General features: G+C 42.0%; 1 protein-coding gene across 4 annotated transcripts in view; it reads left to right on the top strand.

The window, feature by feature from the left end:
• The window catches only part of REV1 (REV1 DNA directed polymerase), a 339104-nt gene that overhangs the window by 278180 nt on the left and 42606 nt on the right, over nucleotides 1–18318 (top strand). For 3 of the 4 annotated variants that reach the window (XM_030201417.1, XM_030201416.1, XM_030201418.1), the window contains exons 17-18: nucleotides 4911–5080; nucleotides 6556–6789. In XM_030201417.1, the coding sequence (XP_030057277.1) occupies nucleotides 4911–5080; nucleotides 6556–6789 (404 nt within the window). Of the gene's footprint in view, nucleotides 1–4910; nucleotides 5081–6555; nucleotides 6790–10711; nucleotides 10805–18318 lie in introns of all 4 variants that reach the window. The other variant, XM_030201419.1, reaches the window with a different exon arrangement.

Here is an 18318-nt window from a genome sequence, read left to right as displayed (position 1 = left end):
GGAACTGGAAAAGGTGCAGCAAAGGGCGACTAAAATGATAGCGAGGATGGGACGACTTCCCTATGAAGAAAGACTAAGGAGGCTAGGGCTTTTCAGCTTGGAGACATGAGGGGAGACATGATAGAAGTATATAAAATAATGAGTGGCGTGGAACAGGTGGATGTGAAGCATCTGTTCACGCTTTCCAAAAATATTAGGACTAGGGGGCATGCGATGAAACTACAGTGTAGTAAATTTAAAACAAATATGAGAAAATCTTTCTTCACCCAACGCGTAATTAAACTCTGGAATTCGTTGCCGGAGAACGTGGTGAAGGCGGTTACCAGAGTTTAAAAAGGGGTTAGACGGTTTCCTAAAGGACAAGTCCATAAACCACTACTATATGGACTTGGGAAAAATCCACAATTCCAGGAATAACATGTATAGAATGTTTGTACGTTTGGGAAGCTTGCCAGGTGCCCTTGGCCTGGATTGGCCGCTGTCGTGGATAGGATGCTGGGCTCGATGGACCCTTGGTCTTTTCCCAGTGTGGCATTACTTATGTATTTATCTACCTACACATTCCCATTGTGGATCATCACAAGCAGTATCTCCACTTTTGTGTGCTTGGTCTCCATTTCCAGTTTCAAGCTTTGCTCTTTGGGCTGGCCATATCCTGCCTCACTTTTTCCTAGGTGATGTTGGTGGTGACGGCCTACATGAAGTGCCAGGGTATCCGGGTACATCCTTATCTGGATGATTGGCTGATTCAGGCCAACTCAGAGGCAGAGCTGGGTGGGAAACTTAACAGTTTGTAGACCTCCTGGAAGGACTGGGCAGGGTGGTGAATCACCTGAAGAGTCACTTGCTCCCTACCCAGGTCCTGATTATCTGGGAATTAGATTCAGCAGAGCTCAGGGGATCCTTCTGGAGGATCAAGCAACAAAGCTACAAATCCTTCTGCTAATTTGTGGGAAAGCTGGATGGATAATGATTTGGAAAACAGAACAATGAGTGAGGTGATTACATTTGCAGATGACACAAAACTATTCAAAGTTGTCAATACTCTTGCGGATTGTGAAAAATTACAGGAAGACCTTAGGAAACTGGAAAACTGGCATCCAAATGGCAGATGAAATTTTATGTGGACAAATGCAAATTGATGCACATTGGGAAGAATAATCCAAATCATAGTTACCTGATGCTAGGGTCCACCTTAGGAGTCAGCACTCAAGAAAAAGGTCTAGGTGTCATTATAGACAATACACTAAAATTTTCTGCCCAGTGTGCAGCGGCGGCCAAAAAAGCAAACAGGATGCTAGGCATTATTAAGAAAGGGATGGAAAATAAGACCAAGAATAATATAGTGCCTCTCTATCACTCCATAGTGCAACCTCACCTTGCGTATTGCATTCAGTTCTGGTCGCTGTATCTCAAAAAACATAAAGGAACATAAAGGGGTAAACATAAAGGAATCCTGTGCAGAAGGAATGGATCCTCAGAAGCTTAGCCGCGATTGGGTTTGGGTGGTGGGGCTAGTTCTGGGCAAGACTTCTATGGTCTGTGTCCTGAAAATGGGGCTAGTTCTGTGCAAGACTTCTACGGTCTGTGTCCTGAAAATGGGTGATACAAATCAAGGTAAGGTATACACAAGAAGTAGCACATATGAGTTTATCTTGTTGGGCAGACTAGATGGACCGTGCAGGTCTTTTTCTGACGTCATCTACTATGTGACTATGTAAAAAAGATAATAGCGAAATTAGAAAAGGTACAAAGAAGAGTGTCCAAAATGATAAAAGGGGATATATCTCCTTCCATATAAGGAAAGGTTAAAGAGGTTAGGGCTCTTCAGCTTGGAAAGAGTCGGCTGAGAGGGGATATGATTGAGGTTTGTAAAATTCTGAGTGGTGTAGAATGAGAGAAGTGGATCAATTTTTCACTCTTTCAAAAAGTACAAAGACCAGGGCACACTCGGTGAAATTACATGGAAATACCTTTAAAACAAATAGGAGGAAATATTTTTTCACTCAAGGAATAGTTATGCTCTGGAACTCGCTGCCAAAGGATGTGGTAACAGCGGTTAGCGTATCTGGGTTTAAAAAAGGTTTGGACAAGTTTCTGAAAGAAAAGTCTGTAGTATGTTGTTGAGATGCATATGGGGTAAGTCACTGCTTGCCCTGAGATTGGTAGCATAGAATGTTCCTACTAATTGAGTTTCTTCCAGGTACTTGTGACTTGGATTGGCCACTACTGGAAGCAGAATACTGGGCTAGATGGACTGTTGGTCTGACCCAGTATGGCTGTTCTTATGTTCTAATGCTATAGCAGTGGTCTATGTAAATGAGCAATTGACACCAGGAGCCAGCAAACCAACAGGCAGCAAACCTCAGCTGTTAGGTGGGGAGGCATCTTCAAGCTGTAATGGCAGTGTATATTGCGGGCAAATACAGTGTCCAGATTTCCCCCATCGTCTGTTGTTGTCCAGATACCGTCAGACTTAGGTTTAGCCATTGAAAGGAGACATTTAGCAAGATGCAATTTTTCACCTGCAGTTTCATCTTCTTATGCTTATGTCCTGGAAGTCTTCCACCTTGTTGGCTTATGTACAGAGACTTGGAGGGGCATAATTCGAACGGGGCGCCCAAGTTTTCCTGAGGGCGTCCTCACGAAGGGGCGGGGAAACCCGTATTATCGAAACAAGAAGGGCGTCCATCTTTTGTTTCGATAATACGGTTGGGGACGCCCAAATCTCAACATTTAGATCGACCTTAGAGATGGTTGTCCCCGGTTTTCAGCAATAATGGAAATCGAGGACACCCATCTCAGAAACGACCAAATCCAAGTCATTTGGTCATGGGAGGAGCCAGCATTCGTAGTGCACTGGTCCCACTGACATGCCAGGACACCAACCGGGCACCCTAGGGGGCACTGCAGTGGACTTCAGAAATTGCTCCCAGGTGCATAGCTCCCTTGCCTTGTGTGCTGAGCCCCCCAAAACCCACTCCCCACAACTGTACAACACTACCATAGCCCTAAGGGGTGAAGGGGGCACCTATATGTGGGTACAGTGGGTTTTGTGGTGGGTTTTGAAGGGCTCACATTTACCACCACAAGTGTAACAGGTAGGGGGGGGGATGGGCCTGGGTCCACCTGCCTGAAGTGCACTGCACCCACTAAAACTGATCCAGCGACCTGCATACTGCTGTCAGGGAGCTGGGTATGACATTTGAGGCTGACATAGAGGCTGGCAAAAAATATTTTAAAAGGGTTTTTTGAGGGTGGGAGGGGATTAGTGACCACTGGGGGAGTAAGGGGAGGTCATCCCCGATTTCCTCCGGTGGTCATCTGGTCAGTTTGGGCACCTTTTTGAGGCTTGGTCGCAAGAAAAAATGGACCAAGTAAAGTCGGCCAAGTGCTCGTCAGGGACACCCTTCTTTTTTCCATTATCGGCCGAGGTCGCCCATATGTTAAGCACGCCCCAGTCCCGCCTTTGCTATGCTTCCGACACGCCCCCGTGAACTTTGGTCGTCCCCGCGACAGAAAGCAGTTGAGGACGCCCAAAATCGGCTTTCAATTATGCCAATTTGGGCGACCCTGGGAGAAGGACGCCCATCTTTCGATTTGTGTCGAAAGATGGGCGCCCTTCTCTTTCGAAAATAAGCCTGTTGGTGTGCGGGGAGGGCACTATCTCCTTGGAAGGTGCAGATTCCTGAGGGCTTAGATTTTTTTTTGCTGCAAGGGCTGGATCAGGGCCTGGCACTAAATTCCATAAAAGTCCAGATGGCTGCCCTTTCCAGTATTCAGGGCATAGTGCAGATCCTTTTCCTGGCAGTGCTTAGGGATATGGCCTGGTTTCTGAAGGGGGTTGCTCATTTGCAACCTTCAGTATGCCTTTCCTTTCCTTCCTGGGTCCTGAATTTGGTGCTTTGTATTTTTGAGGTCCATACAGTACTTCTAGATGTATTTTTTGTTCCATTTAATAAACATTTAAGTCTGGGTTTTACTCAAGCTTTTACATACCTTTATTTCCCCCCCCCCCCCCCCCACCCCAAAAAAAAAAACAAAAACAAATTCTGCATTCATGTAAAAAGTGTTTGTGTGTATATAAATAATAAATAAATATATACAGGTATAAATAAAAATACCACCTCCTTGCAGCACAGACAGATGTTCCAGCAAAAGCCTGTTGGTAACTGACTCTCAAGGGTAATGGTACTGTATTCTTTGTTTTAGTTGCTGCTACATACTCCAAACTGTTTGCACCCTTCCTTGAAGGCTGCCAACTGAACTCACAGATGACTCATATATATAAACAGGGAGAATCTCTCTACAGGTAGACCCTTGCCACGTAATTCAATTAGACCTGCTTTCTCTGCTCCTTGGGTCAGTAGTTCCATACCCCAGCTATTAAGCAGGAAGAAGGGTGCCTCTGTCAAAGTGCCTGTCCTCTTTTCACCTTCATTCTCTCTGTGTCTTGTGATGTACCTGTTGTCAATATAAACATTGTAAAGCTGCCCATCAAGGGCCCCCCTGGCACCTATAGATGCAGCAACTAGCTCGCTTACTCACTCTCCGATGATGCTACCTTGACAATAGTACACTGATGAGCAGGTGATCAAAAGCCCCGTGCTGTTCCAAACAGCGCTCTAAAAATACTGCTGTCAGAAGCCCAGACCTGTCAAACACAGGGTCTAGAGGTCCATGGGACCACCAGACCCCAACTATCCCTGCCCTGAGCAAGGCGAAACGGGCTGGAGGTCCGGCAGTTAAATAATTTTGAACATTGACAAACGCATTTTTCTACTAATTAAAATATTTGCTGATAACAAAATTATTGAATAATTATTGAATAAGCATGGGCTTATTTGTATTTGGATAATTGTTATTGTGAAACTGAAAGACCATTTTCTGATTTATTACATTACTTGTAGGTGCTATGGATCTTGAAATATCATCAGCTTCAGGAACTTGCTCCTATATGCCACCTATCAATCCAACTACCAGCAAAGTGGAAACTTCAGTCAAATGTAATGGCCTACATACATCTTTAAATGCTAAGTCCAGGCTTAATCTGAGCATTGAAGTTCCACCACCTTCCCAAGTAGGTTTGAGCTATACAGTTAGTGTTTGCTGCTTAAGAATATCGTTTTCAAGTTTATGTAGACAAAAGGACTAAAGATTGAAAAGAGTCAATGTCCAATAAAAAAAATGAAATTTCTCTCATACATCCTTTGTATCTTTTAAAGGTCTATTTTAGATGGCTTGCACATATTTTTAAAAAATTGCAGTTTACACATGTAAATTGGTGCACAAGTATAAATAGTTTTAAAAGAGGTGCTGCTTGTACGTATCTGGCTTCCACAGATATGAAAGGGATGTAGTTGAAGCAGACCTTAAAATTATATATTTATTTCATGTTTTGCAACAAAAATACATATATACAAAATATTTACATGTGCTCTGAGGCACGCAAAACAGTCAGGGGTATGTTTACTAAGGTGCGTTAGCATTTTAAACGCGCCTTTAAAGTTAAGGCACATTAAACGCTAATGTGCGTTTAAAACACTAACACGCCTGTAGTTCACCTTAGTAAACACAGCCCTCAGTAAATTTCTTGTGGGAAGGAGTGATTGTGGGAGGAATTGTTCTTAGCTGTCTGGTGTTTTAAAAAAACTCAAACAGCAAAAATAAGAAAGCAAAAAAAAGAATATGTAGTCTGGCTCCTTAATTGGCTCCCCTTATATGTGAAATGGAGGAATAGCCTAATGGTTAGAGCAGTAGGCTGCAAACCAGCAAAGTCCAATTCAAATCCCAGTACAACTTTTGTAATCTTAGGCAAGTAACTTATCCCCTTTAGAGACAGGAAAATACCTATTATATCTGAATTTAACTCGCCTTGAGCTACAACAGAACAAGATGTGTGCTAAATCCAGAATCTGCAACTTTTGCATGGAAGTGCCAGCATTTACACACACAAAAGCCCCAAGTCATGCACTTCCCTTTTTTTTTTTTTTTTTTAATAAAATGGTCCCATTATGCATGCCACCAAATTTAAATATTTTTTTCTCTGACTATATTTTAAAAAGGCTCTTTATTATGCATACTTTTTGTACACTGCAAATTGTGAACATCCTGACTCAGACACTATTTTTCTGACCTGGACAACTTGTACAAAATTGGGCTTCATGTGTCATTTTCATTCCTAGGAGATGATTTTGTTTCTTTCTACTGAACACGTTTAGGACAGAAGTTATCAAGGTACATTAGGGCTTTAAGTTGCGTTGTAAGCCCCTTAATGTGACTTAAAGGGCCCTAGTTCCGCCTGATTTAATTTCCTGTGGCAATATTTAAGTTGCCACGGGTTGCATGTTTTACATCTCCTTACAGTGCAAATACCCTAACACTACTTGTGGTGAAGTACTGCAAGTCGCATTAGGACCTTGAAATCACGCACCACTTGGGAACATCAGGCCACAAAGTTGCAGCCCGATTCTCCCGTGAGCAGGGACCTCATGGTTGGAGCTAGATATCAAGATACATTTTAAATGTAACATAATTTTTGAAAATGTTTTGCAGCTAGATCAGTCTGTTTTGGAAGCACTGCCACGAGATATCAGAGAACAAGTTGAGCAAACATACTCTATGCAACAAGGAGCAGTGCACATTGCCAATAAAAAGGAGCTAATGAATGGATGTAGTACTGGGGTTGTTCAACAACCAGTTTCAGCAGTCCTCTTACAGATACCAGAACCTCAAGACTCGGGTGGTGATACTGGAATTAACATCATAGCTCTGCCAGCATTGTCACAGGTAAATTAAGTGTATTGTGCATTTTGTATTTTTTTCTTTGTTCTGTAAACAGTTTTAATACTTCTATGCTAAGCAGTATATAAAATATTAAAATCAAATACATATTCTATCTTGTATGTCTCCAGGCTTCTTCTTGTGTTCCAGTTTAACACTCTAGGTTTTGCATAGTAGTTTTTCTTTATTTTTTTCTTTCTTTATTCTCTCAACCTGTATTTACCTTCTTTGTATTTTTCTATACTTCCTTCATGTCTCACTTCTCTCAAAGTCCATCCCACCTTTCTATATGTCTGGGATCCATTTCTTTGGTTAAATCATTTATTTCTATTCACTCAAGGCGGGGGGAGCAAGATGGCGGCACGGTAGAATCGCCCTGAGCTCTCTCTGTGAAAAGCTGTATATTTCGTGGTTTTCTTCTTACCTTTTTAAATAAGCTATGCCTCATACAAAGGGGAAGGCTCCGTGAAGGTCGTTACCCCGACGACCAGAACTTCATCGTCTATACAGCAGAGTATCGAGAGTTTCACGACGAGGAACTTCACCCCACAGAATGACGGAGCGATTCCTGCGGTTGTCTCGGAGCAAAGAGAAGCCGAGACCTTGGGATTAGACATAACACTCTCACCTCCGTCCCTCATTCCACCGCCGCACCCTGCTGGTCCCGATCCACTAGCAAGTCCTTCCGTTCCTGGAGCGGAAACTGGAACTTCATTGAGTCGGGGTCAAATGGACAAGGAACCAGCGGGAGGTCAGAGAACTTTTGTTTCTTCGACTTGGCGTGAGATGCCAGAAATCAACTCAGCGGCGGTAACGCTGGAGTCTATTTGGAGTATACTCCAGCGTTTAGATCAGACTGTATCAGATTCAGCAAATCAAACTACAACCCTTGTGAGTACTATAAAGGATTTATCTACAGCTTTTTCTACTATGAAAGCTGAAGTAAAGGGTGAAAAAGACATCTTAAAAGCAGAAGTTAAGAAAGTGAAATAAAGTTCAACTATGTTGATTAAAGACAATGTGGTATTACTTCGAAAAATGGAACAATTCGAAAATTATAATCGGAGGTTAAACCTCCGTTTACTGAATTTTCCTCGGTTACCTGTATACACTCCACAGGAAGTATTTAAGCATTACTTGATTGAAAATTTAAAAATTTCCCCTGAATCCATTCCTCCATTAAATAAAATATATTATATACCTAATAAGAAAAAAGAGGAGAAATTACAGGAGCAAATGCCACTAGAACAAGAAGAATTGAATGCTTCGGAACTTTTAGAAATGTCTTTACGTCATCTGTAAGACAAACTTTGCTTGTTTCTTTCATATTTGAGCAGGACATGGAGGCGGTGAGAAGAATGGCTCTTAAGAATTTACAAACATTATTCTATGGAGGAAAAAGTTGGGTATTTTCAGATGTGTCTAAACAAACCCAAGAAAGGAGGAAAGCTTTCTTAGCATTAAGATCTGAAACCGTAGCTTTAGGAGCATCATTTAACTTAAACTACCCCTGTAAATGTAATGTTAAATTCTTGGATGTAAAATATGTGTTTTTTTCTCCTGGAACAACTAAGATGTTTTATTGATTCAAAAAAAATGTAAGATTTGTAGGACCTGTAAGGTCATGATCTAAGGGAAAGAGATAATAATATGAGGGTGAATTGAACATGTTAAGCCTTAATTGAATAATTTTTTCTTTAAATCTCATCTCCTGAGTTTATATGATTCCCCACCCCCCACTCCTGTATGGAAGTGGGGGCCAGAATCTGCAATATAGTTCTGCACAGTAAAGAGGAATTGGAGGAAACAACCATTAAATATGACAGAGCACATTAGGGCTCTTAAGGTCTGGGAGGTGAATTCTCCTCAAGATATCTGTGTGCAGATAGACAGGGAGGGCTACCACATAGCTTTTCTTGTAGACTTGTCACCTGCAATGCTGCAACGAAGGAGGAATTTAAGTTATGGCTATGGTTTAATGAGTTTTATATATCACCTTTCTTGCAAGACATGGCAAGGTGGTTCACAATCTAATTAAAAAAGGAAGAGGAATGCCATATTCATAAGATAAAGATCAGAGAAAGCAGCAAAGGAAGCCTGTGTCCCAGATCATCCACTCCTGCTAAGATCCATCATAGGTCTTTTCAAAAAGAGGTTTTCAATGCCACTTTAAATTTGGGGAAGGTTCCATATGTAATAAGAGGCATGGAATTCCAAGGTTCCATATGTAATAACGGGGCATGGAATTCCATAAAAATAGGGCTGCACAAAATAATGCAGTGTCACGAGTAGAGTCTTAAGTGTGCAGCATAAGGGGAAGGCAACTGCAACTATCCATCATGCAGGAAGCATACAGCCCTAAAAGGTGTATGGAATGTGATCAGTGAGGCCAGGTAACAGGGAGTCCCAGTGGTAGAGTACCCTGTGGGCAATTGTGAGAATTTTATATTCAATATGAAAACGAATGGGTAGTGATGTTTTTTTCAGTAAAGGAGAAATGTGATCACACCACTTGACAGAAAATCTTTATCTTTATTTTGTTTTGAAATGATTGAAGGCATTTAAGAATATACAAAGGAAGTCTAGCTTAAATAACATTCATAATAACATTGCAGTATTTGAGGAGTGAAGCTGTTAAGACATATAAAAGGGTTACTTGAGAAGAATTGTCAAAGTAATAGTGAACTCAGTGAAACAATCTAAGCACCCAAAAGCATTTTTTGACAAGATTCCCTATTTGGGTTACAAAGGTGAGATGCTAATGAATTACTACCCCTGAATACTTGAGTTCTTCAACAACAAATATTTTAGTTTTACCTAAATTTGGTACTGGAGTAGATGAAAAGGATTTTGGCTACAGTCTTTGAGGGAGATTAGAACTAAGTGATTAGCTGAACCAGTCTATTATAACATCCAAACAATGTTGTATCCTAGTGAGGTCAGTATGAAGGAGGTCAAGATAGTCAATTAGAAGGATATATTTGCATAGTAGAAAGCTTTAATCCCATGATCTTGCACAAATGTTGGGAGAGGATATAGGTGTATTTTGAATATCAATGGTATGAGAACAAAAAAATAAACCAATGTGAACATACACAACTCCTCCACATATATTCAGAATTGTTTTACAATATCTGCTTATAATACTACTATCAAGCTTATCATTACCATGTTGCTCAAGATCCTTCTGTAATATTAAATGTCCATCTCTTTTATATTGCCACTATTCATGATCTACTATGTTATTGTAAGCCACATTGAGCCTGCAAAGAGGTGGGAAAATGTGGGATACAAATGCAATAAATAAATAAATAAACCCTGTGGAAATCGCAGAGGAGAGAGCAGGTAGTGGAATCTGACGTGGGACCAGAAACTTTGTGGCACTACAAAGCTGAGAGAAACTAATATGCATTAAAAATGGCTCTTTACATTTGGATTTGCATTCACTGTATGTGACAGAATATATAGGGCCTGCACCCTAGTGGAGCTTGGCCTAGTTTTTGTTGAGGTCCTAGAGATGGCAGCAGCATGGGGAGCCAGGGAAAAGGGCACTTTCCATCTTTTGTCCCAAAGAAGTTTGAAGAAAGGTGGGTGGGGATGGACTGGATCAAGTAAAGGGAGGGTGGGGATAGGCAGATGGTAATGGGAGGGAGAGGTATATAAGGGTTCTTGGCTCCAAAAGCGGTCTTGCCCACACTCAGCAGCTAGGGGGAATCACTAGATGACACAAGTCCAGCAACTAGGGCGAGTGACTTATAGGGTGCCCTTGATAAAGATTAAAGGTCTTAATTCAGGGAACAGAAAGGCATTATTTAAATAAAGAGGGCTATAGGCTAAAATCTGATATTTCATGTACAGGAAGCACATTTATAGAAAATACATGAGCATCTTTTAAGGCACAGAGATTATCCCTATGTATTTCTTACAGCTAATGTGTCGGAGGCTGAGAAGAAGGGAGTGGGGATTTTGGTAGCGGGACAACATACCCTTGAGGCTCAAGAGATTATTACGGATCCTAAGGGTAGGTACATCACGATTAAAGATTGTGATTGATGGGACAGCCTTAGTTCTAGCCTGTTTATATGGTCCAAATATAAATGAAAAGCAATTTTTTATGCGGTTTGAGAGTAGTTACTGGGGGTGGCTTTGAGCCCCTTAATTTGGGGAGGAGGAACAACATTAACTTAATATTAAACCCAACTTTGGATAACTTAAAGGAGATTAAATTGATCTCTGGGTATTACAGAGGGAACTGAAAATGTCTGATGGAGTCAGTAAATTTGATAGACATTTGAAGGAAAAAACAAGATTATACGAGTATATACATATAATGGGCACTCACATTTACACACATAAATGCCAATATTCTGTCTAAGTAGTACTCTGCAAATACCCACTTAACTTACATAGCAGGTAATATTGGTTTATAAGGGCTGCATCTGCAGTTATCCCAATATGACTTCATCAGTGATGTCTTTGAGATCTTTAGCACGTCCTACCCTCTTCCTGTATCTCAATTGAATTTTAATTTCTCCACACTATCCCTCTTTCCCTTATAATTTGCAATTTGTGTCATAGTTTTTTTCCAGTTTTCTTTTTCCCCTTACTCATCTACTATGAATGTAAACTGCTTAGATGTTTTTAACTATTTGCGGTATAAAAAATAAAGTGAACTGTTCAAGGGGGCATACACAGGAGTGGAGCATAGGAAGGACATAGGCAGGGCTCCCACTTACACCCACAACTTACAGAATTGTGTAAGTTACATGCATCTGTGCTACATTTAGGTGCCCACACTTATAAGAAGCAGAACTGTGAGGAAGTAAAATTTAAAAAGCACAACATAATATAAGAATAGCCATACTGGGTCAGACCAATGGTCCATCTAGCCCAGTATCCTGTTTCCAACAGTGGCCAAGCCAGGTCACAAGTACCTGGCAGAAATCCAAATAGTGGCAACATTCCATGCTACAAAACCCAGGGCAAGTAGTAGCTTCCCCATATTTGTCTCAATAGCGGAGTATGGACTTTTCCTCCAGGAACTTGTCCAAACCTTTTTTAAACCCAGATAAGCTAAAACTATATCCTCCAGCAAAGTGTTCCAGAGCCTGTTGTTGAATGAAAAAATATTTCCTCCTTTTTGTTTTAATAAAAGTATTTCCATTTAATTTCATTTTAATTCCTTATTCCCCTCTCTGCTGCCTCTGTTCTTCTATCCACAACCTTCTTTCCATCGCACCACCTTCAGTTATACGACTGTCCACCACACACGATACCCCTTTTAGCTACCTGGGCCCTAAACTCTGGAATGACCTCCCCCTCCTCACCAACCCCCTCTCCGCTCTGAAAACTCTTTTCTCTATTTCCTTTCTTTACGACTATGTAGCCTCCCTCCCCTCCTTTCCTTCCCCACTCTCTGTCTTCTTTTTTAGCTTATACTTTTAAATCGATTTATGCCTATGTCAAGGCCCCAGTGGTATATCAAATGTGATGAAATAAATAAATATAAATAAACTACAATGAACAGGGATGGAACAGTGCCTAACTCATGCAGTTGTGGCAACTTGCACTAGGAAATCAACTAACCCTGCTTTGTAGCGCTATAGAAATGCTAAATAGTAGTAGTAGTAGTAGTAGTAGTAGTAACCCTATGTAAATGTAACTTTGTAAAAAGCCACAGATACTGTGTGCAAATAATGTGAACACACCTCAAATAACATCGGGGGTGTACTGTCCGGAAATCACTAAAAACCAACCTGTTCAAAAAGTCCTACCCGACCAACCCAACCTAATTGCCTGGACTCTGCAACACAACAAACCCAAAGCCAGACTCTGCAACACAACGAACCCTAAGCACGAAATTGACATAGCATAACTCTTCTGCTCAAAGATGCCATAACTGTGTTTATTCCACTCCAATCTATACTACCCAACATTACTTTGTATTTGTTTTTCTCACCAGATTTGTCTTTCTTACCGGACACTACTTTGTATTTGTTTTTTTACCGGAATCGGCAAACGCCTCTCCGATAATATGTAAGCCACACTGAGCCTGCAAATAGGTCGGAAAATGTGGGATACAAATGTAACAAATAAATAATATACTTGAACCTTGACCTATATGCTTGTGAGAAATCTCACAGGAAATAAATTGCACCGGTTTGTACTGTGCTTCTCAATAAAATATAATGTGCCGTGAAGTGATGTTTGCAAGATTAAATTAAACCATGTAAGAATTAAGTCTTAAATACACATAATATGATTTTCATTTCTAAATGCACATTTTCTATATAATTCTATATAATTCTAATTTCCTGGCGTCTACTAATTCTCCTTCAAGTGACTGCTGTGCATTTGTCTTTTCTCCTCTCTACTGTCTATTCCCTCACTACATCTACCTCCGACATACTGATCATTCCTTTTTAGCTGCTTCCTCTTTTTTTTATTTTCTGCCTCTCTGTCAACTCAAATTTTACTCTTTCTCGCCTTTCTCCTTCTTTTTACTTTACAGCTGCCTATCAGATCGTCATCTTCTTCTCTCACCCACTAGCTCTCCCATTACCCAACTCACTCCTTCTCCAGCCATTCCCTTTCATCTTTAATCTACTCCCCATTACTATATTTCTATCTTCTGTAATCACTATCCTCTCATCCATTTCCTTGCCACCCTCTTCTTCCGCCCCCCTCCAGCATCTCCCACATGGTTCCACCATTCCCAGCATCTTCCTCCATCCACCCTTCTAGCTCCCTGTCTCTTCTCTTCTCTCCACCCCTGTCCCTTCTCTCCTCCCCATGGTCCAGCATTTCTCCCTCTCTCTTTCCTCCCATTGTCTGGCATCTCTCCATCATTCTCATTTGCTCCTGGATCCAATATCTCCCTCTCTCCCCTCTCCTATGAATCTCCCCTGCCTCTCATCCAACCCCATGTCCTACATCTCCCCCTCTCTCCCATTGTCCACATCCTTCTTTCCCCCTCCCTTGTACCCCAGATCCAATAGCTGTCTTCCCCCTCCTTCCCATGCAGCATTCTCTTCCTTCCTCCACCATGTCCAACATTTCTATCTCTCTCCCACTGTCCACCATCTCTGTCTCCCCCTCCCTTGTGCCCCAGGTCCAATATGTCTTTCTCCTCCACCCATACAGCGTCTCTCCCTTCTTCCCATCCACTGTCATGCCCAACATTTCTCCCTCTCTTCTCCGTGCACCATCTCTCCCTCCCCTCCAGCCCCATATACAAGATTTTTCCCTTTCTTGCCCCCCTCTACCCCTTTGTCTCTCTCTCTCTTCCTTCCCTCCACCCTCATGCACCATCTCTCCCTCCTCTTCACCTGTGTCCAACATTTCTCCCTGTGTTCTCCCTCCCCCTCCATGCAACATTTCTCCTTCTCCATCCACCCCATATCTCTTGTCCCTATCCCCCTCTCCCTCCAGGCAGCATTTCTCCCTCTCCTCCCACTAAACAAGATTTCTCCCTCTGCTCCGCTGCCTGCCCGGTACCTTGGCTGAGTGAGCACCAAATGTAGCTCCGCTTCGCCGCATGATCGTCGCTCCCTGCACTCTTCCTCTCGCCTGCCACGCTGCACGCTACGCAGGCATTCACACAGGCAGCCACGCTCCCCCCTGCCGCGTCCATCCGGGCCTCTGATGCACTTCCTGTTAGGACCGGATGGACGCGGCAGGAGAGAGCACAGCTGCCTGCATGAATGGCAGCACCGCGCGACAGGCGAGAAGAAGAATGCTGAGCGATGAAGCGGAGCCTGGGGAGAAGCAGCGAGCGAAGGATGTGAATGGGCGCCTGGGCGGGCCTGGAGGGAAAGTGGGTGGGCCTGGGCCCACCCAGGCCCACCCGTGGCTACGCCCCTGCTTTAGTGGTTTAAATATAAATAGGGGATTGAATCCATTTGTTTTGTATTCACCCCCCTGTTATGCTATTACATTTTTTTTAATGGATCTGTATTTAACTACTTTCTGTACAAGCGTGTTTGCTTGGATTGTAACTTTAAAAATCATAAATAAATAATATAATAAAAAAGATCCTAGATGTCGTCGTAGACAATACGCTGAAATCTTCTGCTCATTGTGTGACAGCGGCCAAAAAAAACAAACAGGATGCTATGAATGATTACGCAATGGATGGTAAATAAGACCAAGAATTTATTTATTGTATTTGTATCCCACATTTTCCCACCTATTTGTAGGCTCAATGTGGCTTACATAATACTGTGATGGCGATCGCCAATTCCGGTATGAGAAATACAGAGTGGTATTGCGTTAAAGTTCAAGAGTGACAGAGTAACTTAGGTAGTCAAGGAGGAAGAGTTAAGTTTTGTCCAGTTCTGGTATAAGTTTTGTTGTGTTGCAGGGTTCAGGTGTTTAAGTTATATTAGGTATTATTAGGAAAAGAATGGAAAACAAAAATGACTTTATAATGCTTTTGTATCGCTCCATGGTGTGACTGCATCTCATATTATTATATCTCTGTATTGCTCCATGGTATGACCTCACCTTGAGTACTGCATTCAATTCTGGTCGCCGTATCTCAAAAAAAATATAGCGGAATTAGAAAAAGTGAAAAGAAGAGCGACCAAAATGATAAAGGGAATGGAACCTTTAGACTGGGTTCTTTTAAATGAAAGTTTTACAGACAAAATGGCTCACATAACAAAGGTAAAGCTCAGGACCTGGGCACCCTCGCAGCAAAGTTTTGTATTAACTTTAAGGAAGCATTGGTAGAACTATAGATGAAAAAGTTTAATTTAATAATTAATGGTGAAGGTGTCCCTGATTCAGTGAATGTTGCAGACATCACTGTTACATCTAAACCAGGTAAGAATGCAAGCTCATGCAGTTCCTACTGATAAGCTTACAAGGCAATATTCAGCTGGCAGTGATCATTTCTTTTAATGCGAATGGCTGTTGCTAACCAGCACTGAATATCCAGGTCATCAATGATGCATAACTCCCAACTCCTCCTCCAAGCCACCCCAGCGCTAACTGGGGAGTGCTGTGGCAGATCCAATATTGAATAACACTGTCCCATTAAGTGCCACTCAGTGTGGTTAAGTGGGTAAGAGCCTCTCATACGCTCTTAAACCACACTAAACATCGACCCCCCCCCCCCCCCCCTTAGATACTAAATTGTTGATGAAGGTATTAGCCAGCCATTTGCAGGCTAATAACAATATAGGTAAGGCTGCCCAACTTGATATGGAGGGCAGAAAAGAATAAGATCCTATCTTTGTTATTGGTGGTTGATGCTTAGAAAGCATTTGATTAGGTTGAGTTGGGGGATAATGCTTCAGATACTGCAAAGAGTAGGGACAGTATATAAGATTTTATTAAATAGACTAGTAAAAAAGGCCTGTTTCTGACACAAATGAAACGGGCGCTAGCAAGGTTTTCCTCGGAGTGTGTATGTTTGAGAGAGTGTGTGTGAGAGTGACTGTAAGAGAGAGAGAGAGTGAATGTGTGAGTGTGTGTGTGTGACAGAGAGTGAGACAGAGTGTGAGTGTGTCTGTGAGAGAGAGAGAGTGTGATTCTCCTCTTTCCCCTGCCCCCCTCCAACCATCCAGCGATTCTCCTCTCTCCCCTGCTCCCCCTCCAGCCACCCAGCGATTCTCCTCTCTCCCCTGCCCCCCCTCCAGCTACTCAGCGATTCTCCTCTCTCCCCTGCCCCCCCAGCCACCCAGCGATTCTCCTCGCTCCCCTGATTACCTCCGTCGAAGCGGCCGCATTATAGAAAAGCCCTGCCCGTCGCTAGCCTTCCCTTCGAGTTCGTTCCCACAGAGTCCCGCCCTCGCGGAAAGAGGAAATGACGTCAGAAGGCGGGACTCTGAGGGAACGAACTCGAAGGGAAGACTGGAGACGGGCAGGGCTTTCAATGATGCGGCCGCTTCGACGGAGGTAATCAGGGGAGCGAGGAGAATCGCTGGGTGGCTGGAGGGGGGGCAGGGGAGAGAGGAGAATCACTGTTGTGCGCATGTGTGGCACGTTGGTCCCAGCTCATTTATATAGTCAAGCAAGCAGGCTTCTACTGTGGGAGAGTGGCGTCAGGAGATGGTAACGAAAGCAGGCAGAGACATTGGAACGTTGCAGGAGCAAATTATTATATTAGATGAGAGCACTGTATACATTCCCTCAAACACGTATAAAAGTAAATGGAGGATACTCTGGATCTTTTAAGCTTGAGAGGGGCATGATGAAAGTGTGTCTGTTGTCTTTTCTGTTTGCATTAGTGCTTGAGCCCTCTGCCAAATATGTACAATATAGGGCAGACATTGAAGGCTTCCAGGTTGAGTCCAGCTGCCATTGTTTGCTGATGATGATATATTTACTATTAACCATCCAATCATACCATTGGTGGTTCTGTTTTAGGATTTCCAGTAATATAGTAGGGTATGGGGTTATAAAATTAATATGGGAAATTCAGAAACCCTGCAGATCAGTTTGAACGAGCAGCTTGATGCTTTTTACAGGACTCACTTGCATTTAAGTGGGTAAAGGAGCCTATCAAATATTTGGGTGTAAATATTACAGTGCATTGGACTAAATTATATCAACTGAATAATGGCCCCTCTTAAATATCATCTGTAGCGACACAGATAAGTGGGTGAGTTTAAACATACCATGGATGGGCCATATAGTCACTAGCACAGTGAGTATTTTGCCCAAATTGCTATATTTTTCATGGCATTTCCAGTAGAGGTCTGGCAAAGATGACCCCCCCAAGAGTAGCAAGGAGAGTTCTTTATTTGCCCGAGGAAGAGGATTGTTTGGTTCTTTCTTATCTTTTTCATCAAGCCCAGCATCCTGTTTCCAACAGTGGCCAATCCAGGCCACAAGTACCTGGCAAGATCCCAAAAAAGTACAATACATTTTATGCTGCTTATCCTATAAATAAGCAGTGGATTTTCCCAAAGTCCATTTTAATAATGGTCTATGGACTTTTCCTTTAGGAAGCCATCCAAACCTTTTTTAAACCCCACTAAGCTAACCGCCTTTACCACATTCTCTGGCAATGAATTCCAGAGTTTAATTACACGTTGAGTGAAGAAAATTTTTCTCCGATTCATTTTAAATTTACTACCCTGAATAAACTATTGGAGGACCATTGAGATATGTACATCATTTTCTGTGACGATTTGCATCAGTCCTGTCTAGCAGCAGGGTAGTGGGTAGTATTTGTTACAGTATATAGGATAGTGATGATATATGTCTAAATTATGTGAAAAGCAGCACTATCATGTGATTTTATATTTTCATGATATTTTACTATATAATTTAAAGTTTGTAATAAAGATTTTGGAATATTCATAATTGTGGTAGTATATTATATGTTGGATATGCATACCTACCACTTCCCTCAAATACATGATGATTTTTCCAAAAAAGGAGATTGGAAACTGGCTGATAGCTACTGGTTTCAAAGGATATAAATGTGGCCTCTTTATTTAAAATTGAAGCTCTTTTTAACGAAGGACGAAAATTACTTTTAAGATAATGTGAATGCACCAAACCATATAATGGCCCATTTTG

The sequence above is a fragment of the Microcaecilia unicolor genome, chromosome 4 (genome assembly GCF_901765095.1).
Source record: "Microcaecilia unicolor chromosome 4, aMicUni1.1, whole genome shotgun sequence".
NCBI lineage: Eukaryota > Metazoa > Chordata > Amphibia > Gymnophiona > Siphonopidae > Microcaecilia > Microcaecilia unicolor.
This window is presented reverse-complemented; position numbering and strand designations above follow the sequence as displayed.